At 42.0% G+C, this 26,049-nt stretch overlaps 1 protein-coding gene across 1 annotated transcript in view; it reads left to right on the top strand.

Moving 5' to 3' along the window:
* DOCK5 (dedicator of cytokinesis 5) overlaps nucleotides 1-26,049 on the top strand; it is a 216,426-nt gene that overhangs the window by 114,017 nt on the left and 76,360 nt on the right. The window contains exons 13-21 of the mRNA XM_039250418.1: nucleotides 1,817-1,942; nucleotides 6,930-7,054; nucleotides 9,107-9,205; nucleotides 10,716-10,788; nucleotides 13,252-13,355; nucleotides 14,519-14,702; nucleotides 22,348-22,445; nucleotides 23,057-23,146; nucleotides 24,950-25,050. Coding sequence (XP_039106349.1) covers nucleotides 1,817-1,942; nucleotides 6,930-7,054; nucleotides 9,107-9,205; nucleotides 10,716-10,788; nucleotides 13,252-13,355; nucleotides 14,519-14,702; nucleotides 22,348-22,445; nucleotides 23,057-23,146; nucleotides 24,950-25,050 — 1,000 coding nt within the window. The remainder of the gene's footprint in view (nucleotides 1-1,816; nucleotides 1,943-6,929; nucleotides 7,055-9,106; nucleotides 9,206-10,715; nucleotides 10,789-13,251; nucleotides 13,356-14,518; nucleotides 14,703-22,347; nucleotides 22,446-23,056; nucleotides 23,147-24,949; nucleotides 25,051-26,049) is intronic.

A 26,049-nucleotide genomic window follows, 5' to 3' on the forward strand; every position in this document is an offset into this window, starting at 1 on the left:
CCTCCTCTGTTCCTCTCCTCCACTCATGCCCTCTTTCTCTAAAATTAAAAAAAAATAAAACTAAAAAAGAATTACCTAGCCTTTCTACATTTTTTGAGTTTTCCTGCTCAGTTTTTATTAAGATAACAATGTCTTTTTTTTTTTAGTGTTTTATTTATTTTTGAGGGACGGAGAGAGACAGAGTGCTAGCAGTGGAGGGGCAGACAGAGGGACACAGAATCCCAAGCAGGCTCTAGGCTCTAAGCTGTCAGCACAGAGCCCGACGTGAGGCTCAAACCCATGAACTGTGAAATCATGACCTGATCAGGCCACCCAGGTGCCCTGAAGATAACAATGTCTTATATAGGACACATATTTTTCAGTTTTTGATTTGTCAAAATTTACCAACTTCTTATACTTCCTTGTGATTTGTCTATTCATGTTCTATTCATTTGATGCTTTTCTCATAATTTCTTATAGGTATTTCACTATTTCATTGCCTGCCTTTCACTTCTTCTTTTTTTTTTTTTTTCTTTTTTAATGTGTATTTATTTTGACAGAGAGAAAACGAGGAGAGGGACGGGGGGCGGGGGGGTAGAGAGAGCAACCCAATCAAGCTCCACACTCAGCACAGACCCCTATGCAGGGCTCCATCTCATAACGGTGAGATCATGACCTGAGCCAAAATCAAGAGTTGCACACTTGGGGCGTATGGGTGGCTCATTTCATTAAACATCTAACTCTTGATTTCGGCTCAGGTTATGCATGATCCCGTGGTTAATGGGTTCGGGCCCCGCATCAGGCTCTGCACTAACAGTGCAGAGCCTGTTTGGGATTCTGTCTCTCTCTCTCTCTCTCTTTCTGCCCCTTCACTTTCCTTTTTCTCAAAATAAATAAATAAACCTTTAAAAAAAAAAAAAGAGTTGGGTGCTTAACCAACTGAGCCACCCAGGCTCCCCTCACTTCTTTATAAATACCAAAATTTTCCATTTCTATCTAGATAATTCTTAAAAAAAAATTTTTTTTAATGTTTTATTTATTTCTGAGAGAGAGAGAGAGACAGTGTGAGCAGGGGAGGGTCAGAGAGAGAGGGAGGTACAGAATCTGAAACAGGCTCCAGGCTCTGAGCTAGCCGTCAGCACAGAGCCTGACGTGGGGCGCGAACCCACAAACTATGAGATCATGACCTGAGCCGAAGTCGGACACTTAACCAACTGAGCCACCAGGCGTCCCGGAGATAATTCTTTTTCTGTATGATTTCTTCATTTGTCTCTAGTCTTAGAAAAAAATTCATTTTACTTCTTTATTATATTAACAATTTAGTTTTATGAAAATGCGAGGTGAGAAATTAGTTTGATTCTCTTTGAAGTAGAAGAGAATTATTCCAGCACATTTATAAAATTGTTGCTTCTTTTTTTCAGAATTTCTTATCCATCTTTACTATATATTAAATTGCTATGTATTATAGGACTTAACCTAATTGTTTCCATTGATTTAAATGTCTTTTCTACCAGACTACCACACTTTACTACAGCTCTGTCTGTATTTTGGTATCTGATAGGGGATATCTTTATTCATGTTCTTTTCCCCAAGAGTAAACATCTGTTCACACCCCTGTCAGATTCTCAAGAAAGGCATGTTGTGATTTTGATGTGAGTGTCATTAAAATTATAAGTTAATTGGGGGAGAATTTACATTTTTCTAATAAAGTATCTGTATATTAATATGATGCATATATTTTTCTCAGCGTTTCTCTGTGGGCTTATGGTATAGATCATTATATGATCTTTATATAGATCATAAAGAGAACCAAAGTTCATCCTTTATGTCTTTAAAGGGCTTTGGATATCTTTGAAGCTACTGCCGGGTGACCTCACGCAGGTTCAGAAGAATTTTTCACATTTGGTGGATAGATCAACTGCAATCGCAAGAAAAATGGGCTTTCCCGAAATAATACTTCCAGGTAAAAGCTTTTGCTTGATTCACGTGTGCTGCTTCCTCTAGTACTGCCTTCCATGTAGCAGTTACTTCTAACAAGATGGCGGAGACCATGGAAGATCCCCCGTGAGACCTACTAACCTGCACCCAGTGGTGTTGAGACCGTGGGAGATAATGTACAGAGTTGCAGTACCTTAAAAAACTACCCAGTGCACAAGCCTGACATAATGCTTCTCAGTGCAACTCAGCATCTTTTCTTTTATGTCCCGCATAAGCCCCTCTGAAATTCTTCCTGAAGTATCCATTAAGGACAGCTAACGAAAGCACAGGTCCTGTGCCCCTACAAGTGACCGGCTTCCTCAGGGTGACGTCACCAGCCTTGTGGGCCGCTCGCCAGGAAACTGCAGCGAGGTGCCTGCTTAGCTCCATCTCCATGAGGCCCTTTGCCCCTTTTGCTTAAACTCCAACTGTGTGCTTGCCTCTCCCCGTCCGTGTGGTGACAAGAATGTCAACATTCTGCAGTTTTCTTACTTGAGTTTCGTCTTTTTTGGCACCATATATGGGTGAGATCTGCATATGTGTTCTCTTGAATTCAATGACTTAAGTCATTTACTTCCTTAATCTTTATAGTCCTAAAGGGAAATCATTGCAAGGAACTTAATGTATTTAATATACATACATATATATATATAGGTATTCTACAAAGCATAGGTGCTATAAATAAATAGGAAAAGATGAACATATTCTGTATTTTCAAGATAGGTAGACTATATTAATAAGTCTTCTTTGGCATGTTAGAAAATTTTAGAAAACCATGCAGTTGTCTATTGGGTAAAAATTGGGGTCTTTTAATACAACATCTTGCTCCTCCTTTGGGAGATGAAGGAGTGGCAGTAATGTGTTGCTGCCCACATTGTCTGACATAGCGGGCATTAAAAAGGACAAATGAGGGGGGGAGGGAGGGATGGGCATGGAGGATGGGCATCCCCACTTGTGGGGATGAGCTCTGGGTGTTATGTGGAAACTAATTTGACATTAAACTATTTGTAAAAAAAAAAAAACAAAACAAAAGATTGGAAGAGCTGTCTGTGAAATGGAGACTGACTTTCTCTTTCCTCATGAAAGAAGGTGGCTCTTCATCTGCTTATATCATCCCTTCCAGAGTCACCCAGCCTACCGTGCATTCATCTCCATTCTGCAGAAGTGTTCTGTCTTCTTCTTGTTTAAAAAAAAGAAGTTTTGGTAATATTCCTCTCACTGAACACCGTGTTATTACTACAGCCAGAACAAAACCTAAAACAATAAAATGGAGTTTAGTTTTGGGGCAACGTGAATTCATCTTTGAAATCTGGCTCGGAAGATTCTTGTCTAATCTTTCTAATCAGTAGGATTGGGTACTGACTGCCAGGGCTGTGATAGCCTTTGAAAATCCTCCAGGATAATGGCTACCAGACTCTGGTCTTTGGATCGGCTCCTCAGGATCGCCTGCCTGATACACGTTCCCAGCGTTTTCCAGACTCCCAATTCGATTTGTAAGACAAGGGCTCCCCAGGTGATTCTGGTGATCGACCAGGTTTGAGAAACAGAGGTCTAGACCCAAGCCTCTCACCTTGTAGCTCCTCATCCCCATTTGAATAGGCTTCAGGTACGTCTCACACCCTTTCCTCCACCCGACTTGCCCTTCCAGCTACAGCGCTTCATCTCTCTGCCCTCATCTTCACAGCCAGGTTCTTGGAAACGATTACATACTCTCCGTCTCTGCTTCTGCGTCTGCCAGTTACCCTCCATCCTGTCCAGAACGGCTGTCACTAGAGTCTGTCACTAAATCCGGTGGATGTTTTTTTAGCCTAATGATGGTCTCTGGTTGTCTTGGCAGCATGTGACATTGTCGACCGCTCTCCCTGTTGATATGTTCCACCCTTCCTGTCAGGGACCCACACCCTCCTCTTTTTCTCCATCCCCGTTTGCTGCCTTGTCACCTTCTAGTTTGCCCTTAAATGTTAGAGTTCCTCCGTACTTGGTCCTTAGGTCCTGTATTACTTTGCTCGGACTGCTGTAATGACGTACCACAGGCTGGGCGGCTGAAACATCACATGTGTACTGTCTCACAGCCTGGAGGCTGCACGTCCGAGATCAAGGGGTCAGCAGGGTTGGTTTCTCCTGAGGCCTCCCTGCTTGGCTCGGAGATGACTGTCTTCTCACTGCGTCCCCACATGGTAACCCCTGGGGCTCTGTGTTATTTGTGTGCTGATCTCATAAGGACACAAGTCCTATTGGATTAGGGCCCGCCATATGACCTCTCTTTCCCTTAATCACCACTTTAAGGGGTGACTCCAAATAGTCACATTTGGAGGTGCTTGAGGCGAAGGCTTCGGCATATGAATTGAGAGAAGAGTTCAGTCCGTGGCAGGTCTCTTTTCCTTCTTGTACCTATGATCTCATCCACTCCTCCACTCATTTTGCCTCTGTGGATTCCTTCCCACCAAACTTGTACCTCTACCCTCAAGACTGCTTCTTTGAACCCCGTCACCATAGATCCAACTACTTCCTGCCTCAGGGACCTCCATAAGCACAGCTCCTGCCTGACTGGATCACTCTTCTCCTCTCTTTAACTGGCTAGTTCTTACTCACAATCCCCATGTGGGACTTGTAATCCTTTGCATCTAGACTGGTTCTTCCGTTGTGTTGTAGCCAAGAAAATGGCACCCTCATCCACCCAGTTGCACCAATAAGAAGCCTGAGAGTCTCTCTTGAACCTCCCTTTTCCTTTATACCTCACACAAAACTAGTGGCCAGGACTTTCCAAATCTACCTTTGAAAGACTTCTCAAATCCACCCCCTTCTCCCTTTCTCCATTGCCTCTACCTTAGTTGCAGCTACTGCCGTCAGTTCCCTGAACAACCATATGTTTGGATAACCATCATATGTCTACTGCCTCTGGACCTTTGCACATGTTACTCGCTCTCCCTCTTACTCTCCCCCTTCCAATATCAGCTCAGAGGAAAGATTTCCACACCCTCCAGACACGGTTGGGACTTAGTGTTATACCTTCATAGAGCCTGGCCTTTTCTTTCATTTGTAGTGATGCACTCATCATGTGATTATCTGATAATGCTTCTCCCTCCACTAGCCTGTAGGCTGTGTGAGGGTGAGGCTCACCACCGTCTCCCGAACACCTAGCACAGTGTTTGCCCTGGAGCAGGTGCTCAGTCGGTTTTTTAAATGAATAAATGAATATCATCTCATCTGATTAGACCATAATTTATTCAGCCAGCCGTCAATTTGGAAATTAAGGATTTTTTTTTCCAAGTTTTTACTTTTGGTAAACAACACCAAAATGAGGATCCTTATAGATTTATAAGATTTATTTGCTCACATTCTTTTTTTTTTTTTTTTAATGTTTGTTTATTTTTTTGAGAGAGAGACAGAGAACGACTCAGGGGGGTGCAGAGAGAGGGAGACACAGAATCCAAAGCAGACTCCAGGCTCCAAGGTGTCAGCACAGAGCCTGATGCAGGGATCGAAACCACAAACCATGAGATCATGACCTGAACCAAAGTCGGATGCTTAACTGACTAAGCCATCCAGACGTTCCAGTTTGCTCACATTCTTAATACTTTGGCATAAATATTACCAGTGAAGCTGCTTTGTCAGTTAAGGCTTTTAACACAAATTGTCAATTTTTCTATTGACAAAGGGTATGTCGATGAAGATTTTGAAGTGTGATGAATGAATTAGCCCCTTTTACTTCACCTTAACCAGCTGTGGGCAATCCCTTCATTTTTTTCCGAGCAGATAAGAGATGAAAATGATAAATGCTCTATGTGTGCACCCCCATTTTCTTATGGTGCTAGAAGGTTTCATTTTCTGTATCAGAAGGTAGTTTAATATAGTATAGGTTTTAGAGTCATTTTTACAACATTGAGTCTTCCCAACCAGGAACTCGATATACCTTTCATTCATCTAGGTTTTATTCAAGCATCTCAATAATATTTAATTGTTTTTCACTGTGGGTGCTATTCACTTGCTAATTTATTACCTTTTAAAATTTTGTGCTGGGTAACCAAGACTATGACAAGCTAAAATTATCCTGATATTATAAAAACAATGAAACTGACTTAAATAAGCATATTCTACAGGCTTTCACAAATAGTCTTTGTCTCTTCATCATTATATGGATTAAATAAATTGTTGCCTGTAAGACACTTTGAACAGTGCCTAGGATATAGTAAGCAGCCAATAAATAACAGCCTACCTTATATTCAGATATGTTAAAATAACATACTTGAAGGCATTATTGAAAAAAACCTGCCACTGTAATCTCATAAAATACATTGTATATTTACTATTAGGCAGCAGTTGTTAATAAAGAGAACAAAGGATTACCATTAAAAAGAGTTCATTTTCTTTTTTTTTAATTAATTAAAACAAAATTAGGGCCGCCTGGGTAGCTCAGTTGGTTAAGCATCCGACTTCAGCTCAGGTCATGATCTCACGGTTCGTGGTTTTGAGCCCCCACGTAAGGCTCTGTGCTGACAGCTCAAAACCTGGAGCCTGCTTGAGATTCTGTGTCTCCCTCTCTCTCTGCTCCTCCCCCGCTCACGCTCTGTCTCTGTCTCTCAAAAATAAATAAATGTAAAAAATTAAGAAAAAATTTTAATCCAAGATAAGATAATGTAATCATGGTTTCAGGAGTAGAATTTAGTGATTCATCACTTACATACAACACCCAGTGCTCATCCCAAGTGCCCTCCTTAATGCCTCTTGCCCACTTAACCCCAAAAAAGAGTTCATTTTCAAACACAGCATTTCAAAGGCACTTTGGTGTATATGGAAAGGTGGGCTGAGGGAAGCTGAATCAGGCAATACATGTAGAAACTTCTGCTACATGAATAGCTCTCTATAATGTCAGGACGCTTCATATTTTATTTATATTTTATGTCTAGTTACATCCTGAAAATGAAGGGTGACTTCTGTCTGCACCACTCACTGGGTGGGTTGTCCTGTTGCAGGTGATGTGCGGAATGATATTTATGTCACGCTGATCCATGGGGAGTTTGACAAAGGGAAAAAGAAGACGCCAAAGAACGTGGAGGTGACCATGTCTGTGTACGATGAGGAGGGCAAGCTCTTGGAGGTACGTGGGACCCCCCAGAAACCCTGCTGCTGTTGCATGCTTCTTTACAACAACAGGCGACTTTGGCCTGAGGCAAATTGTTCTCCACATTAGCATGCATTTGATTTCTCATAAGGAAAAATTAGGAAACCTGTTAAATTTGTGATCAGCAGTTGCCAGTTGTACTGGTAAATCCATGTAGACTCTTATTTTCGTTATTTCTCCTGTTCTAAGGAGTACCTCAAGCTGCTAATGATTTCACGGGTACACTTTTGCTCCAGAAGTTCTATATCATTTCCAAGTTATATGGCTACTTTCAAGCCTGGTAGGTCCCTGTGGGGCTTGAGTGAAGGGCCCTGGGGGCCCAGAAGGTGCTGAAGGGCACACTTCCTCTACTAAGTAAACAGAACCGGAGGAGACATGCAGGTCAGAGAGCTGTTACACTGAAAGGGCTCCTGGTTCGTGTCAGCTACCACTGGTCTTTAGTTTTTGTTTTAGTAATCAGGAAACTGCAACCCAAAAGGGGTAAGTTGTTTTCTCGGGGCAACAGAGAAGTTAGTGGTGGAGGAAAAACTAGACCCAGGTATCCTGGCTTTCAGTCTTCAGGGTTCCTCCAACCGAAGCAGCATTCTGTCCAGATAGAGATGCAGTAAGTGTTGATTCTCACATCAGAAAGAAAAAGGCAGGAGGCTTTCACTGTCTCTGCTGAGGCTTGACTCCTCTCGTAGGAGGTGTAGTTAACCTGCTTTGGAATGGAAGAACTACACTCTGTGCGTGCCTCGCTCCCACGGGCTCTTGAGGGCACAAAGGAACGCGCCTCTCCATCACTTCCCCGTAGACAGCCTCAACTTCGAAGGCAACAGTTGACAAAGTCAAGTCATGTTCTGTGTTAGAGGGGCCAACAGAGCGGTGCGCCCTGGAATGGAAGTGATGTACATGTGCTGTTGATAGGGCCCTTGAGCTCCATGAGTTCAGGTACACATCTTCCTCTGATGGCTCACTTCACAGCTTTGCCGAGCAGCTCAGAAGGGCCCCCTTTGAGGCCTGGTTCTACTGAACTGAGTGGCTCATTACTAGGAACAGACACAGCCCTGAGTTTTAGTGAACACACTGGACCTATACACCACGTCCTTAAAGGAGAGCGTAGACATGACCTCACGCACTGATGTGTCTGCACATAGCTCCTAGTCACCTACCCTCTGCTCCCTGGAAGGAAAGAGGAGGGAAAGAGAAGGCATGGCTGCAGACGGAAAAGGGAATAAATATTACAGCAAAGAGCAGTGTTAGGATGGTGTTGGTTCCCTTAGTGATGACCACCTAGACCCTCAAAGAAAGTGGTAGAAACTCATTCCTATCTTAGTCTTCAGCCCCAAATGTAATCGGTTGATATGTGCCAACATAAGGCATGTGCTGGCCACATGGAAGGTAAAGGGCTCACGCATGGTGTTTGGAGTGTTCTAATCTTTCTAGATAAAATTATCCCCCTTTAGTATTTACCCCCAAAATTCAAAAGCATGAATTCAAAGGAATATATGCACCCTGGTGTTTATGGCGACATTATTTACAATAGCCAAATTATAGAAACAGCCCAAGTGTCTGTTGACTGATAAGTGGATAAAGAAGATGTGGTGTATATATATAATGGAATATCACTCAGCCATTAAAACGAATGAAATCTTGCCATTTGCAACGACATGGATGGAGCTAGAGAATATAATGCTAAGCAAAATAAGTCAGTCAGAGAAAGACAAATACCATATAGTTTCACTCATATGTAGAATTTAGGAAACAAAACAAATGAGCAAAGGGGGGAAAAAAGGGAGAGAGACAACCCAAGAAGCCGATTATTAACCATAGAGAACAAACTGATGGTTACCAGAAGGGATATGGGTAGGGGGTGGGTGAAATAGGTGAAGGGAATTAAGAGTACACATCTCAATGCACACTGAGTAATACGTCGAAGTGTTGAGTCACTATATTGTGTACCCGAAACTAATATTACACCATGTTAACTCTACTGGAATTGAAATTAAAAAATTATCCCCTTCTAATTTCTTTTCTTCCCATCCAAAGAAAGCAATTCATCCTGGTGCTGGATATGAAGGCATTTCGGAGTACAAATCAGTAGTCTATTACCAAGTCAAGCAGCCCTGTTGGTATGAGACTGTCAAGGTGAGATACGCCATTTGTAATATCTGCATATATGAAACCTTCTTTAGATTCCTTTCTTGTTTTTACCCACAAGCCATTCCTCTGTATCCTCAAGTTTTAGACAGGTTGCCTGTGGTGTCCTACAAGAAATGAATGGATAAAATTCTGTATAAGAGTATTTAACTCCAGATTCTTAAATAACATTCTTATTGATAAATGTGTAGAAATTTGACTAGAGAAGCTTGTGGTTGTAATGATGGAATAGGCTTCCAAGATGGTCCAAAACCAAATGGAAATTTTCATACTCTGTAAGCCGTTGCCTAACATCTTTTTCTTCTTGGCCTCTAACCAAGTTTTCTGGGCCTCTTCTCAATTTAAATATGTGTATTACACATTCCCAAGTGCTTTTCAGATAAGTCATCTCCTGTAAGTCGCCCAATAGCCCTGTAGCTGAAACAATCAGTGTTGTAACACCCTTTCTGATTAGGTAACTGAGACTCAAAATTGTCAGGTGACTTTTCAAGATCCTGTATCTGCCTAGTGTCTAAACCTAAACTGGAGCCCACTTCGTTTGAATCCCAGGCTCTATCAGGTCTTTTGGATTGCCAGGGTCTTAGGAGCTCTCCATAGAAAACTCCAAGAAAAAAATTGCACTAACATCTCAATTCAGAAGTAACCATTTTCCACAATTTTGTAGAATTCATTTGTTTTGGATTGTGGTGTTTATAACAGATCTATAATGTGCTGTTTAAAACTACTTATCTCAAGGGGCACCTGGGTGGCTGAGTCTGTTAAGCCTCTGACTCTTGGTTTTGGCCCAGGTTATAATCTCATGATTCATGGGTTCGAGCCCTGCCTTGGGCTCCATGCTGAGATTGAGAATCTCTCTCTCCCCCCTCCAACCCTCCCCCACTGCGTGCATGCTCTCTGTCTCTCAAAGTAAATAAACTTAAAAACAATATAATATATTATCTGGAGGCATTGAAATTTCCTTAGAAATGGATTTCTAGATTCTTGCATAATATTCCATTATGTAATCATGCCATAATTTATTTTTGCCATAAATTCTCTGCTCTTTTCATGGCCATGTACTTCTGTTTTCCCCTGTCCCCTCTATATATGTAAACAGTAAAAAGGCTCCTTGTTCCCAGTATTTTATCTTTTCCTTCTATTACAGGCCCTACTTATTACCATATCAGGATACACCTGGCAGCCTGGAAGTTTCTGTATAGACCCCAAGTACTGATCTTTTCCTCTGAAGTATTTCCTCTTTCATACTTGCGAAAGTTCAAGAAACTTCTAATATCCCCATTCTTAGAATCTGCAATGGACAGCGAAGATGGTTTCTCCTGAGATTTTTTTAAGTTTTGAAAATAATTAAATCTGTGTTGAATGGAACTTTACTCTAAATCTCACTCTATAGGAATTACTGCTGCAATCAGATACTAAAAATGAGCCTAATTCTGCAAAATGAGCTATGAGTGCAACACTTCATGTATATATAAACTATAAGTTTTTTATTATTCTGCAGGTATCCATTGCTATAGAAGAGGTTACTCGCTGCCATATAAGATTTACCTTCCGACACCGATCATCTCAGGAATGTAAGTATCGGAAGTTATATTATGTACATGTATACATACATATATAGGGGTGTGTGTGTGCGTGTGTGTGTGTGTGTGTGTATTGCTTGACAATACTTTTGTGGTTCTGGAGATCAAAGTCCTTGGAAACTAGATACTTAGCATTGTTACTTCAGTCAGGATTCACTTATGCTAAAGAAGTCAGAAAAATGGGTTTTTCTGGGCTTCCAAGATCTGTGTTTATCATTCTATATAAGAATTTCCCCAAAATGCGTTCTGTGAATACTGAGATTCTGTATGACGCTCATAGTTCCCAAACAAGACCAGGAAATGCTGTATATTATATCTCGTCCTTAGATGTTCGCAGTGTATGTTGCCATATTGCTGAGAAGTCCTACAGCAAGGAAACCTGTTGATCTGTTGTCTCCCCAAATAAATTTTTTCAGGAAAAAACTATTTCAAGCCTTAGATCATAGTGCTTGAAATGACTGCTCGAAAGTGTAAACAGAGAACGAAATTGATTATTTTCAGACTGATCGTAAAATTTCTGGAAATGTCTTACTCTCATTCAGCACTACATCAACATGCAATTCTTCATTCCAGACTGAATTTCCTGCTGGCCTGGCCCTGCGGCCATGATAGGACACGGGTAGTACTCTGAAGTCTCTGTTGGCCTGCGTAGGAAGGTGAACAATAAAACAGGCGATTAAGGTCAGAGCAGAGTGGTAAATGCTACCCCAGCCAAGAGTTGTTAAGGGAGCATGTAGCATAGCATCCAACCCTGTCTGGGATTTACGTGTAAGACTTCTACCTCCTCGCCGAGACTTGAAGACGTAGGAATCAAAGTTAGCCCACTCGAGAGTGACAATGGAGAAATGTGTTTGAAACCCACAAAGTGAACGCAGCAGGGCTGATGTCAGAACAGAGGGAGCAATCATAACATTGAGTCAAACCCCATGAAATTGCTATTTTTGTAGGTCTGTATCAAATAGTCAACATAGAGTTCTACATAACCCTAAACTAGGATTTATCAAGCCCTTAGTTTGTATGAGACACTAAACAAATCTCTCTATGCACACTATTTGGTGTTCCCAGTAACCTAATAAGATACATACTGCTTTTATCCACATTTATACAGAAAAGAAAGTGAGTACAGAGAAATTAGTTACTTGGCCAGGGTCACAGGGCTAGGAAGTAACAGACACCCCAGGGACCTGAATCCAGGCAGGCTGGACCCCCATCGTGAAGGATGAAGATTATTTTGAATCACATTGTGGAGGTGCCATTAAAAGGTGTTTTATGGGTGGTTAGTGGTGGTGGTTGTGGTTTGATACATGTTTATAACAGCATTATTCATAAGATCCCCAAATTGGGGATATTTTAAAATTGCCTCACGGCTACCACCTCATGGCTGCCATATGCAAATGTAATCGTATAGTGGATTACAGCTCAGTCAATCCAGGACACATGAGCCACAGCAAACCTCAGAGTTGTGCCCGTGATGAGAACAGGCCACAAGTTGCCCCAGCCATCAGCACCTAACTAGGGGACCCTATGAGCTCAGAGGACAGCACCTCAAGATCTGGAGGGAGTGCTCTGCTTCCCTGGGGAGCCCAGACCCTCCTGGCAGCTGGGCTAATATCTTAGAAGGGAGAGGTGACATCATAAACCTTGGGGTGTGATTAATAACTTCACTAGTTCTGTCTTAAAGCAACAGAAGTGAGATATCTCATGAAGGTGCTTTGGAGCAGGGTAGTGGACCTGATTAGATCTGCTTTTTCGGAATCTCCCTCTGACTGCAGTGTGGATAAAATGTTGAGCGGAAAAGGACTGCTTGGAAAGATCCTCTAGAAATATAGGGAAGAGCTGGGGCGCCTGGGTGGCTCAGTCAGTTAAGCGTCCGACTTCGGCTCAGGTCATGATCTCACGGTTCATGAGTTCGAGCCCTGCATCGGGCTCTGTGCTGACAGCGCGGAGTCTGGAGTCTGCTTCCGATTCTGTGTCTCCCTCTCTCTCTGCCCTTCCCCAACTCATGCTCTGTCTCTGTCTCTCACTCTCAAAAATAAACATACTTTAAAACAAAGATATATAGGGAAGAGCTGAACAGAAAACGAGGGTGAGAACAGAAGGGTTGGAGGGGAAAGGCGCCAGTTTCAGAGGTATTCAGAACTGGGAGTTGACAACTCCATGTCAACAGCCACATTTCTGATTTAGATCAGTGGTTAGTGCCAGGTCTCCTTTATTTGCAAATGTAGGAAGAAGAACATACTTGGGGGTCCCAGAAGATTTCGCTTTCAGGTATATTTCCTTTGAGGAGCCTGTGGCACACACCATACACGTGCCTTACTGTAGCTTGCCCAACAGTGTTCATTATAGCACGATTGAGTATCACACCTTGGAGCAAAATGTGAAACCATCCATCATAGCCATCACTTCCTGGTGTCTTGCTGCACTGCTCAGACATGTTTACTTTTGTCTTTTCAGCCAGAGATAAATCGGAGCGAGCCTTCGGGGTGGCCTTCGTGAAGCTGATGAACCCGGACGGCACCACGCTGCGGGATGGGAGGCACGATCTGGTGGTTTATAAGGTGCAGCTCGTAGAACAAGGCTCAGAAAACTACTGAGGAAATATTTACTGCCTCTGAACTTGGTTCAGCATTATGTGTAGAAGCATCGGAAACTTCTCCAGAGCTAGAAGCGTTTGCCCCTTCAAGTCTAGAAAACCAGAGGATTCTGCTCACTCTAGCTACGTGGTCTCTCCCATCCCCTTTCTAGAAGGAGTGCTTCGTATTATTATAAGTCCTCTAGAGGACACCTCGCCCTGTCCTGCAAATGGCGTTGTGTGGCCGTGAACAGTTAAGGGCTGCCTCCCACCTCTCCCCTGCATCGTCCTGTGTGGAACAGTTACACTGTTGGGCTTGGTGAGGATATGGTGGGTGTGGGAGGATGTGGTTTCCATATCACTGAGAGCCAAGCACCATTTCTCTGTGAGGGGACCTCGCTTCCTTCCCCAGCAGTGTGGTCCTCATTCTTTAACTGCCACAGAATTATCACTTCTACTGAGATTTTAGACTGGAAAGTAGGGAAGGCCTCATTTATCTAAGTATCACAGAGTTGGTAGCTTCTTTGAGATGCATCTGCCTGGGTTGTTTGTTTGTTTTATTTTTTTAAGTTTATTTATTTATTTTTGAGAGAGCAGGGGCAGAGAGAGAGAATCCCAAACAGGCTCTGCGCTGACAGTGGGGCTCAAACTCACGAACCGTGAGATCATGACCTGAGTGAAAATCAAGAGTGAGATGCTTAACTGACTGAGTGACCCAGGCACCCATGCTTGTTTTTTTTTAGTTTTATTTTGACTTCTTTCTTTTAAACAGCTCCTTAGTTCACACAGATAGTTTTGGAAGGCATGGCAGACTGTTTCTTCCCAATGAATCCAGTCAACCTATCAACCCAGTGAGGTAGAATTGTGACCACTTACAGGTTGAAGAAAATGAAATCCAACCTCAGCCTTTAATATTTATAGCAGAGACCTAAGATATTCTCAGTTTGTAGTTCACAATTTACTCCAGTTTTATTCAGTGCTGAAATTATTTCTGGGCTCAAACCCTGAAAAAATATCACAGTGTTTTAGAGTTGGAAGGAATGTAAGTATAATTTGATAAAATGCACGATGCTCGTGATAGAAACTATTTTTATTCGCATCTAAGAGATTTTGCCCATCGTTGGTGTTGCTAACATGCTTCCTTTTCAGGGTGACAACAAGAAAATGGAGGATGCTAAATTCTATCTGACCCTGCCTGGAACCAAGGCAGAGATGGAAGAAAAAGAGCTCCAAGCATCCAAAACCCTGGCCAGCTTTACCCCAACCAAGGATAGCACAAAAGATAGCTTTCAGATCGCCACCCTCATTTGCTCCACAAAGCTCACCCAGAACGGTAGGTGTGTGGTTACCATAGCGACACCACAGTGAGTCCTCTGTTTGGTTGCCTTGGGCTCTTTGTGAGACCCAGGGGCCTAAACCACACAGGACTGCGTCTTCAGAGGTGGAGTGCTGGGTGCTTTGGATTCTGCTCTCTTTTCTTCACTGGGTGTCCTGGGTAGTACTGATCTAGTAGCTAATGCTCTTTCTGAGGTAATCTTGCCTATCTTTCAAATAAGATGAAAAGGATTTTGGTATTTTTTAATATCATAAAACCTGTAAGTGCCTTCATTAACTGAGGCGGAAAAACTGTAGAAGTCTTACGTTTCCTTCCCTCAAGGCAGCAAAGAACTCATATAATAGATGAAACAACAGGTGTTGGTAGTAGAGGGATGATACTGGCAGAGAAAAAGAGCCAGTCTCCTACTCAAACAGGTATGGCCGAGAGCAGAGAGAGCTTTCTGTAAGAATTCCATCTGCCCCCTTCCTCCAACCCCATAGAGACTCCTCTTTCCCACTTTTTTTCCAAGCCGGGAGGGACTTGTCGTTAAATCAGCTGAACAATTCAAATTCACTTTGTTCCTTCTGGAAACCCCTGCTATCAATTTTAACTTCTCCTGCGTGTGTGACGGCATTTGATACCCAGTAACGGCTTTGCATTCAGTTAACTTAGGTTACACGTCAGAATTCTGCAGAACAGAGTGAGCCAAGAATTGGGAACGCAGGGAATTTGCTGTAGAAATTCTATAGCCCTGTGATGCATAAGAGGATCTGTCCCTTTGGCCTCTGAGAAGATTTGGGTGAGGAACATGGCCGGGGCTCTGGCTTCCAGAAGCACTAAGGGGTAGACAAAACAGTTAAGATGTGAGGTACACTCAGGGATCAGATGTTGGCTGATCCTTCGAAAGGGTCAGTAGTGTTTGTTTTGATGAATCATGGTTGGCTAGAGAATATAGATAGGATTTCCATTTGGACAAGTGGCCAGACTCAACAGAGTGAATTTTAGAGCCGATACACATGGGAACATAAAAACACACTCACCAAGAATTAAGCCAGAAAAAAGGCAGAACTGTGTAGACTGTGAAAATCTTCATGGTTGCAAAGGCCCCCGGGAGAGGAGGAGGGACGAATAGGCAGAGCACAGGGTGGGTTTTAGGGCAGTGAATCTATGCTATATGATACCATGATGGATACGCAGATGTGTGTCGTCATGTATTTGTCAAAACCCACAAAATGTACTACACAGAGTAAACCCCAAATGTTAACTGTGGACTCTAGTTAATAAACTACATTAATCTGGGGTCATTAGTTGCACCAAGCACACCACAGTAATACAGGATATCGGTAGGGGAAGTTGGGGAGCACTGAAAGCACTGAAAGGTGATGTGGGGACTTCTGTAGTTTGTGCTTAATTTTTCAGTGAACCTAAAACAGCTCAGAAAAATAAAGTCTGTTGAGAAAAAGAAACAAAAAGTAAGCCAGAAAACATTCTGAGTTTCACAGGAGTTATAACAACATTATATCCATGCCATAATCCCTCAGGGAAAAAGTAAATGCGATATATGGCCAGCACAAGGTTAAAATGGTACAGTAGGTGTGGAAGATGATTTAGAAGGTAGATCAAAGATTTGAAATGTATTTGGACCCTTTGATCCAGCTGTCTCCCTGCTAGAAATTAAACCTAAAGAAATAGTGAAAGATGAGCCAAAAGATTCACATATGAAGATGTCTTCCTGATACTTGTAAGAAGGGAATAGCGGGAACAATCTGAGTGTCCAGTAAATGGGGGCATTATCATGCGATTAAATGAAATATGTGCAGCTGCCAAATATATTTCAAAATGTAATCCATAGGCATGGGAGAATTTTAACAGTATGAGGGGTATAATCCTACTTTTGTTCAGATGCATGTTGACCATGTGGGGCCACTTTCCTGGATTCAAGTCCCAGCTCTGACACTAGCTGTTTCATCTTGGGCAAGTCACATGATCTCTTTGTGACTCGGTTTCCTCCTCTTTACAATGGGAGTAAGACTGATGTGCCTGGGTGGCTCAGTCGATTAAGTGCCTGACTCGTGATTTTGGCTCAGGTCATGATCTAACAATTCGTGGGTTCAAGCTCCGTGTCGGGGTCTGCGTTGACAGCACAGAGCCTGCTTGAGATTTTCTGTCTCTCTCTCTCTGCCCCTCCCCTGCTCGTTCTCTCTCTTTCCTTCTCTCTCAAAACAAATAAATCAACAAATAAAATGGGAGTAAGACTGACATATAGTTCAAAGATTGAAGTAAATTAAAATAAGTAAAAGCAAAACAAGTGACTATTAGCTATCATCACCATCATCATCATCATCATTATATGTACACAGAAAAAGACAAAAAGGAAAGACTCCCAAAGTTGGGATGGTTCTTATTTTCTGTATTCTTTCTGTTATTTTCTGAACTTCTAACTGTGAGATGTTAAAATGTTATTTTAAAAAATTTTTTTAATGTTTTATTTATTTCTCAGAGACAGAGACAGAGAGAGACAGTGTGAGCAGGAGATGGTTAGAGAGAGGGAGACACAGAATCTGAAACAGGCTTCCGGCTCTGAGCTAGCTGTCAGCACAGAGTCTGACGCGGGGCTCCAACCCACGAACCGTGAGATCATGACCTGAGCCGAAGTTGGACGCTTAACCGACTGAGCCATCCAGGCTCCCTAAAATGTTATATTTTTTAAGCATGGTAGTGACGATACAAGGCATTCATGTACTTTTAAGACTATTAAAATATAGTCAAGAAAGACAGCATTTATCTCGTAGATTATGCTTTCCAGAGATTAGACTTCAAATAAAGCAAGTGATAAAAGTATATAAAATTAATTTAAAATAAATAGTAAAAGGAATTTCCATCAGATATAACCATATTGTTAAATAGTTCATTATCTTCAGTCAAAAACTATAGGAAGCTTATTGACAGCTTTACTCAACTCAAGCACTTGATTTGCTGATATCTACATTGCTTATCTTCTAGATGTTCTAAAAATTTTTTTGTTAATTTTTTTAAAAATTTATTTCTGAAAGAGGGAGAGAGACAGCGTTAGCAGGAGAGGGTCAGAGAGAGAGGGAGATACAGAATCCAAGACAGGCTCCAGGCTCTGAGTTAGCTGTCAGCACAGAGCCGGATACGGGGCTCAAACCCACAAACTGTGAGATCATGACCTGAGCCGAAGTTGGACGCTTAACCGACTGAGCCGCCCAGGCACCCCTAGATGTTCTAAACCCAGGGTGTTCTACTGCGGCAGCCACGAGGCACATGGAGCTTGTGAAATTTAGTTAGTTTCAGAGGAAGGTATGGATTCAATTCCTTTGTTTCCACTAGTCCCATTTCAGATGTTCTGTGGTTTTGTACTGCTGGGGGCTTTTGCGTTGGGCAGCAGATACACAGCATCGCCGTCATCCCAGAAAGTTCCATCAGATGGAACTGGCCTCTGCTTTGTTGTCTTCCCGATTCCTAGAGTTTAGGTCTCAAAAAAAAAAAAACAAACAAAAAAAACACAACCATCTTAACATATGGAAACAAAACAAAAGTCTTATATAGTACCCTACCCCAAAGAAAGTTTAAAGAGGCAAATTCATTGGAACCAGGGAGGAGTGATGGACTGTCATGGCCGTGGAGGGAGATGACAGATGTGGGAAAAGTGAAAAGGACAGCAGGATATCCTGAACATCAGAGGAAACAGGGCATTCCAAGGGACAAATAACAGTAATAAGGATCATGGGCTGCTCATGTATTTGCTTTCTTCTAATTTGATGGAAATCATAAGGAAACAATTTAATGTATTCTGGGAAAGAAAAGCTATAAAACAGTAAGAAACCATCAACCAGAAGAGGGCATTTACTGATAAAGACAGTAGTGTTCTTTCACAGAGAGACCATGGCCAAGGGCATTTCTCTTTAGTCTTATGAGGACCATTCAAACTCGAAAGGTTAAGAGCCACTGGACTTTGTTACAAATGGAGCTTGTAGACTCTTCATGTATTAAGTTTTTCAAAACTATATCAGACTCAGTATGGGATCATTTGTTGCTGGGTCCTTATGGAGAGTGAGAATAGATTTGTGGCTCCAGAAAAGGGAGAAGGAGTTCAAGTCCCTGCAGATGGGGCCCTGTGCTGGGCGATTCCTGGTTATTCCTTTCCCCCTCTAACACACTAGCACATGAAGGCATCAGTGTTGCTATTATTATCCTGTTTACTGAACAGAAAATTGAATTATAAAAGTGCTAAAATATTTTGCTTAAGTTCATGTCTGAAAATAGATATTCGTAACTCCAAAACTTGTGGTTTTTCTTTATTTTTCTTTTCTTTTTTAAGTATTATCACCTCTAATCCTTTCCCTAAAGGAGTCACTAGCCTTAATATGGGGATTGTCATTCAGAGTACCCTGAATTCTTAAATAGTTTGGGGTGGTAAGTAAATTGAGACGACTTTGGATAACATTTGGATGGTCATTCCTAATGATCCAGAAATTCCATTCTAGTTTTATTCCCCAGACAAGCTGCTGTATCTGAACACCAGAACACACATGAGAATGTTCATGGCAGAATTGTTTGTGATAAATAGAGAAACTGCAAAAGGGCGCCTGGGTGGCTCAGGCAGTTAAGCATCCAGCTCTTAATTTGGGCTCAGGTCATGATCTCGCAGTTTGCGAGTTCGATCCCCACACTGGGCTTCGTGCTGACAGCGCAGAGCCTGCTTGGGATTCTCTCTCTCCCTCTCTCTCTGCCCCTCCCCTGCTCATTCTCATTCTCTTTCTCTTTCTCTCTTAAATTTTAAAAAATGTTAAAAAAAAAAAAAGAAACTACAAATAACTCTAATGTTTATCTACAGTGGAATGGACAAACACATTGTGGTACATCCGCACAGTAGGTGAGGTACTGTGCAGCAATTGACATGAGTTAACTAGAGGTATATGTCTCAACCTGCATGAGTCTCAGGAGTGCAGGAAGTCTAGGGAGTTTTGCTCTAAAACTGCTGCCTGTTTTCTAGCCCAAGGACCTTATGATTCACCAGATGCCAACTGTATTCCTAATATGGGCAGTGACGTGGCATGGAAATATTTCCAGGGTGTAAACCTGAGGGCTGATAGAAGGGTTGTTTGCAGATGCTTAAAGCTGCCAGGTGACTCTTCAACATCTAAAATTCTTCTCCTCAGGCAGTATCTGGGGGAATGAAGTAATGAATGGAGCAGTACCATTGCCTACCCTCTGGTGGAAATAGGAGATGGGACAGTAGACAGTACCTAGTGGATAAGCCTAGCACAGTGTCTATTACTAAACGCTAGCTGAACAAATGAATACAGTTGAAGATTGTGTTGAGCATACTACCAGCTTCCTCAGGGCCACCAGTTCCCTTTCCACCCATCCCTTCATTCTTTCCTCGAAAATGTGTTAAACACCTAGTAGGTGCCTAGCACTATGATAGCATGTAACAATGAATGCACTGTGGTTCCTGCCCTCAAGTGGCTCATGTCTATGAGATGAGCCAAAAAAATACCAAGTGTGTCTTTTTTTATTGGTTATAATGTGTGTGTGTGTGTGTGTGTATGGGTGGGTATGGGTGGGTATATGCATATGCAAGAAGGAGCCCAAATAGCACAGAATGATTGGGTAAGTCTTCCCAGAGGGAATAAAGTTTGAGCTGGATCTTAAATACAATTATGGGCTTACGAAATACATAATATTAAAGTATTTCTGGGCATTTCAGGCAAAGGGAAGAATATATTTAAAGACATGGATCTTTCAGAGCATGCCATAGTCTAGGGGATAGTGAGTTGGCCTGTCTGACTGCTGAGGGGTAAAAGAATGGTGGGCAGTGGACTGACCGGAAGGCATTGGTGGGGCCCTACCACCTTCTGTGAGTGGTATTGGGACTTTATTCTGTTGACAGTGAAGAGTCTTTAGGCACTGGATTTTGGAGGTTTCCCAGGGAGTAAAGTGTACAGTCTAATAAAAAACAAACACTCATGGGGGCACCTGGGTGGCTCAGTCGGTTGAGCATCCTAATCTTGATTTCAGATCAGGTCATGATTTCATGGTCATGGGACTGAGCCCTGAGTCGGGCTCCATGCTGAGCATGGAGCCTGCTTGAGATTCTCTCTCTCTGCCCCTTGCCCCAGCTCACTCACTCTCTCTCTCTCTCAAATAAAATGGGAAAAAAAAAACCCACTCATGAGGCAGATTGGCTATTCTAATGAAGAGTATATATTTCCAGCAACTTCTATATAATTACCCAAGTCCATTGATTAAACAGCATCTATTGCTACTTATATTGGGCAATGCTCTATAAATTAGAAGAGTAACTTGATAAACTAAACAAAATGATAAAGTAGTAACAGCCCAGATGTCTGTCCTGTTTCTGTCATACTTTTTTAGCTCATCATTAATGAAAGCTATAAATGGCTTAACGATCCAAAAGTCTGCACTTTCAATCCAAATACACTTCAAGATTTCTGTCCCAGTCTTACTCAAAGGACCATGAGTCTGTTCTGCCTTCCTTTGAAATGCCAACCTATCTCATTTCCTTGTCTGTTCCTTTATTTTTTTTTTTAAATGTTTTATTTATTTCTAGGAGACAGAGAGAGAGACAGCGTGAGCAGGGGAGGGTCAGAGAGAGAGGGAGTCACAGACTGAAACAGGCTGCAGGCTCTGAGCTGGCAGTCAGCAGAGCCCGACACGGGGCTAGAACCCATGAACCGTGAGATCATGACCTAAGCGAAAGTCGGACGCTTAACCGACTAAGCCACCCAGGCGCCCCCCTTGTCTGTTCCTTTAAAGAACTCTGGGAAGGCAGTATGATAGAGTAACAAGGTCATGGTTTTTTGGAATCAGATAAATCTGTAATTAAATTCCATTCATAGTATTTCCTGGCAGTTGTGCGATCTAAGGCAAGTACCTTAATTTCACAAAGCCTCCATTTCCACAACTCAAAAAAAGAAAAAACAAAACTTAGTCTACAATCTGGATACAGCACTGGATTAGTACATGCGTGTAAGTTCCCTTTTCCCTCTGCGTACACCAAGACACACGTAGTGACAAAGGACCGAATTAAGCAATGCAGCAAATCAAAGGTAGGAAGTTTACCTAAGAGTATTGTTTTTCAGGGGCGCCTGGGTGGCTCAATTGGTTAAATTTCCAACTTCGGCTCAGGTCATGATCTCATGGTTCGTGGGTTCGAGCCCCGCATCGGGCTCTGTGCTGACAGCTCGGAGCCTGGAGCCTGCTTCCAATTCTGTGTCTCATCCTCTCTCTGCCTCTCCCTCACTCTCACTCTATCTCACTCTTTCAGAAATAAATAAGTGTTAAAAAAAATTTAAAACAAAGTGTTGTTTTTCAACTTTTCATCTGTATGACTATGATGTCATTATTTCAGAAATGCAAATGCCATTCAGGAATTCAGTTTTATGTTCTTCTCTATTATTGGTTAATTTTTTTCTCTGATGAATGAAAGACCACAAGGGTTTTCTGATTTAGATAGGAGAAAATAAAAATTTTTTTAAATACATAAGGAATTAGTCACTATCAAGAGCAGTTATCTTTTCTAGAAAGTTCTACAGGGGTATCCTGAAATAGTATGGGTTGCTTCTTCTAGTAATCAGTGTCTAATTTTATGGTTGGTGGTCGTTCTTCCCAGTTGACCTGTTGGGCTTGTTAAATTGGCGTTCGAACTCCCAGAATATTAAACACAACTTGAAGAAGTTAATGGAGGTGGATGGAGGTGAGATCGTTAAGGTATGTTCAGGCCTAGAAATACAGTCACTGTATCCCTAGTTCAATATTTCACATTAAATCAGTGCTTAGAAATATAAAACTTGTGGGGCACCTGGGGGACTCTTGAATTTGTCTTAGGTCATGGTTCTTGGGTTGTGGGATCAAGTTCCACATTGGACTCTGAGCTGACAGCTCAAAGCCTGCTTGGGATTCTCTCTCTCTCTCTCTCTCTCTCTCTCTCTCCCCCCCCCGCCCCTCTCCCTCTCCCTCCCTTCCTCCCTCCCTCTCCCTCCCATTTGCTCCTCTTCCTCACTTGTACGCAGGTACTCTCTGTCAAAAAATATATTCATATATAATATTAATATAATATTAACATTAATTATTAATGTATTAATATAGAATAATATAATTAACCATATTGTTACATATAGTAATATACTATTTTATTATGTTAATATATACTTATATATATCATATGTGTATGTAAACTTGTTATCTACATCAGGATGTATAAGTGCCAGTTTCTAAGCAATGCTATTTTTAAACCTTTCCTATTGAAACCGAATTTTCCCTGAATTTCTGCAGTATAGAACTGAATGGAAAGTATGAAATAACCTCTTTTTTTTCTTCAGTTTTTGCAAGATACGCTAGATGCACTTTTTAACATAATGATGGAAATGTCAGACAATGAAACCTACGACTTCCTTGTGTTTGATGCACTGGTAAGCAGTTAGACACATTAACTAGTTTATGACTGTAACAAATATCATTCTGCATAAATATTTGTATAGGTCTCTCAGATAGTTTCTTTAGTCTAAATTCCAGAAGTTAAATTAGAAACAACTGACTTACGTTCAAAGCCCTTATTTTTCTGTTACCTGTTAGATCTCACTTTATGATCTGCTTTCTCTTTTCTCATTAGGATAAAAAAGGTGTTTTCTTACATGAGAAATCAGGAAATGCTTTAACTTACTTTAAAATTGCCTTATTATAGGGGTGCCTGGATGGCTCTGTTGGTTGAGTGTCTGACTTAAGCTCAGGTCATGATCTCACAGTTTGTGAGTTTGAGCCCCATATTGGGCTCTCTACTGTCAGCGTGGAGTCTGCTTTAGGTCGTCTGTCCCCTCTCTCTCTCTTCCCCTCCCCTGCTCGCTCTCTCTCTCTCAAAAATAAATAAACCTTTGGGGTGCCTGGGTGGCTTAGTCTGCTAAGCGCCAATTTTGACTCAGGTCATAGTCTTGTGCTTAGTGGGTTCAAGCCCCACATTGGACTCTGTGCTGTCAGCTCAGAACCTGAAGCCTGCTTCGGAGTCTGTGTCTCCCTCTCTCTCGACCCCTCCCCCACTTGCACTCTGTCTCTGTCTCTCAAAAAATGAATGAACATTAAAAATTTTTTTTAATTGCCTAATTATAAGGCAGGAGGTACCAGGCTGATTGTGGCCGTGTTGTGTGTACTTGTGTGTTCGTACAAGGGAGACTGAATTCACACATCAGAATTAAGTATCAGTCTCCTTATTCACAACACACAGCACACAGACAATTAACTATGCCACACCAAGTACTGAAACATACAGCCCATTCCAAACCCAGAAATCTGGACAGTGAGAACTGACGTTAAAATCTTGGAAGGGCACAAATTGTAGTGGACTGGAGGAAGCAGACTCATCCAGACCAAGCATCATTTTCTTATTGCTCGGGTGAAAATTCTGTGCAGATTTACCTGGATGTTGCAGCAAAGAAATAATAGGTATTTTCACCAGCTTGGAGAAACTGATGAATTCAAGAAGGGATCAGGGTGTTAACGATGTAAGATAAAGAGAAGAAAAGCTACAGCTAGGATCACACCTGGCCAGATTTATGGGAAAGAACAGTTGTGGGTTCTGTGGGAGGAGGTCTATAGGTTCTCGTGGGACGGAACAGCTAGCAGCGGGTATATGCAAGCATCCCCTGTGCCCTTCTTTTGCATTCTTCTGTCATCAGTAGGTGCAATGTGGTTATTTGTAGATTACATGCCTGATAGCGATAACGTTGACAAAAGAAGGGGAAGTTGAGGGGAACGTCTGATGAAGTTCAGTTATTGAGGGCACTCGTGCCACACTCGGGACAACTAGGTCATAGAACACTTCAGTAGCTGCATCCTTGGGTTAGAATTTATTTTTCCCACAGAAGTCCCCTTTCTGGATCTTTGTTCTGTTTCTCCCATTTTCTTCCTCGACTCATGTTGATTGCGCACTGGCCTTTCTTTAAGACAGTGAGGTCTCTGACGCCAGGATTGCTGGCTCTTACTAGATTCCTCATAGCATTTAGCTCAGTGCCTGACACATGATCGCTTCTCTGTTGATGTTAAATTAAAAAAAACAAAAAACAAAAAAACCCTCCAAGACTTTACTTCAGCTCTGGAAGAGTAAAGTGGGAATGCTACAAAAATGGTCAAGAAAGAAAAGAAGGCACCAGGATGTTAACATCTGGCTTATTGAATATCTGGGGCCGTACAGTGCTGCTCTTTATATTTTTCACCTTTGGCAGGTATTTATTATTTCACTGATTGGAGACATCAAGTTCCAGCATTTTAATCCTGTCCTCGAAACCTACATTTACAAGCATTTCAGTGCCACTTTGGCGTATGTGTAAGTATTCAAGGGAACTACCTGTTGTGGGTTATTAGTTTGTACTCTTAGGGCTAGGTTGTTAAAAAAATGCAAGGGATATAAGCTGAATAAATGTACCCCTACATGTAGAATCTTGTTCTAAGCTTCCAGGTGGAAAGAGGAAACCATCTAAGTATTCAAACCCTGGTAAATGTATTCAGTTCAGTCCCTGCCTTCTGGCAAGTTCCAGAAGAGATAAGGCTATATTTAGTGAAGAATCTAGTACATCTATAGATGAGGAGTTGAAGCCACAGGGAACACAGTCAGAAACAGAGATCATACTCAGGATCTTAGGAGTTTAGCATGGGTGTCATTTGGTTTAGCATGGAACCCCAAGGGGATCCAACAGTGGATTTAGCAAGACTAAGTCACACATCACAAGTGCTTTGTAGAATTCATTACTTACAAGATATGAGAAGACACCATTTTTCTTTTATACAAAGGACAATGGTGTCTGCCTTTCCCACAGTGCAGCCTCCTTTCTATCTTTGATTTATGAGTTCCTAACTAAGGAAGGCAACTCACATTCAGCTCACCATGGCATTGTATATGGCCTGTCAGCCCACCCCCTCATATTCCAGTTATCTTGCGAAGAGATGTGGTAAAGAGAGACAGGAATGTCGTTAAGACCAGCAGAGATCTCCTTGACAGTGGCTTATGCCAGATTATGCCAACTGCTCTTGCTGATGTATCAGTTTGGCTGCTGACCTGATTTGCCAGGTGGGATCATCGATCCCTTATGTCCTTTCTGAACTAAATAAGAAAGTCCTTTGTTTTATTTGAATGGAGGAAACATAATGGAAACATAAAATAAATGTTTATTTATTTGTAACAGAAATGTTATAAAATGTAAATGACAAAAGAGAGGTGTTATGGGGCAGACTCTCCAACCAACACAATGGACATTGTGCCTGCTGGGCGGGGAAAAGCGGCAGATGCGCTCATGATAGGTTTCTTTCCATCTGGTAGCCTCACTTT

The sequence above is a fragment of the Hyaena hyaena genome, unplaced genomic scaffold (assembly GCF_003009895.1).
Source record: "Hyaena hyaena isolate Hyena2069 unplaced genomic scaffold, ASM300989v1 scaffold_370, whole genome shotgun sequence".
NCBI classification, from domain to species: domain Eukaryota; kingdom Metazoa; phylum Chordata; class Mammalia; order Carnivora; family Hyaenidae; genus Hyaena; species Hyaena hyaena.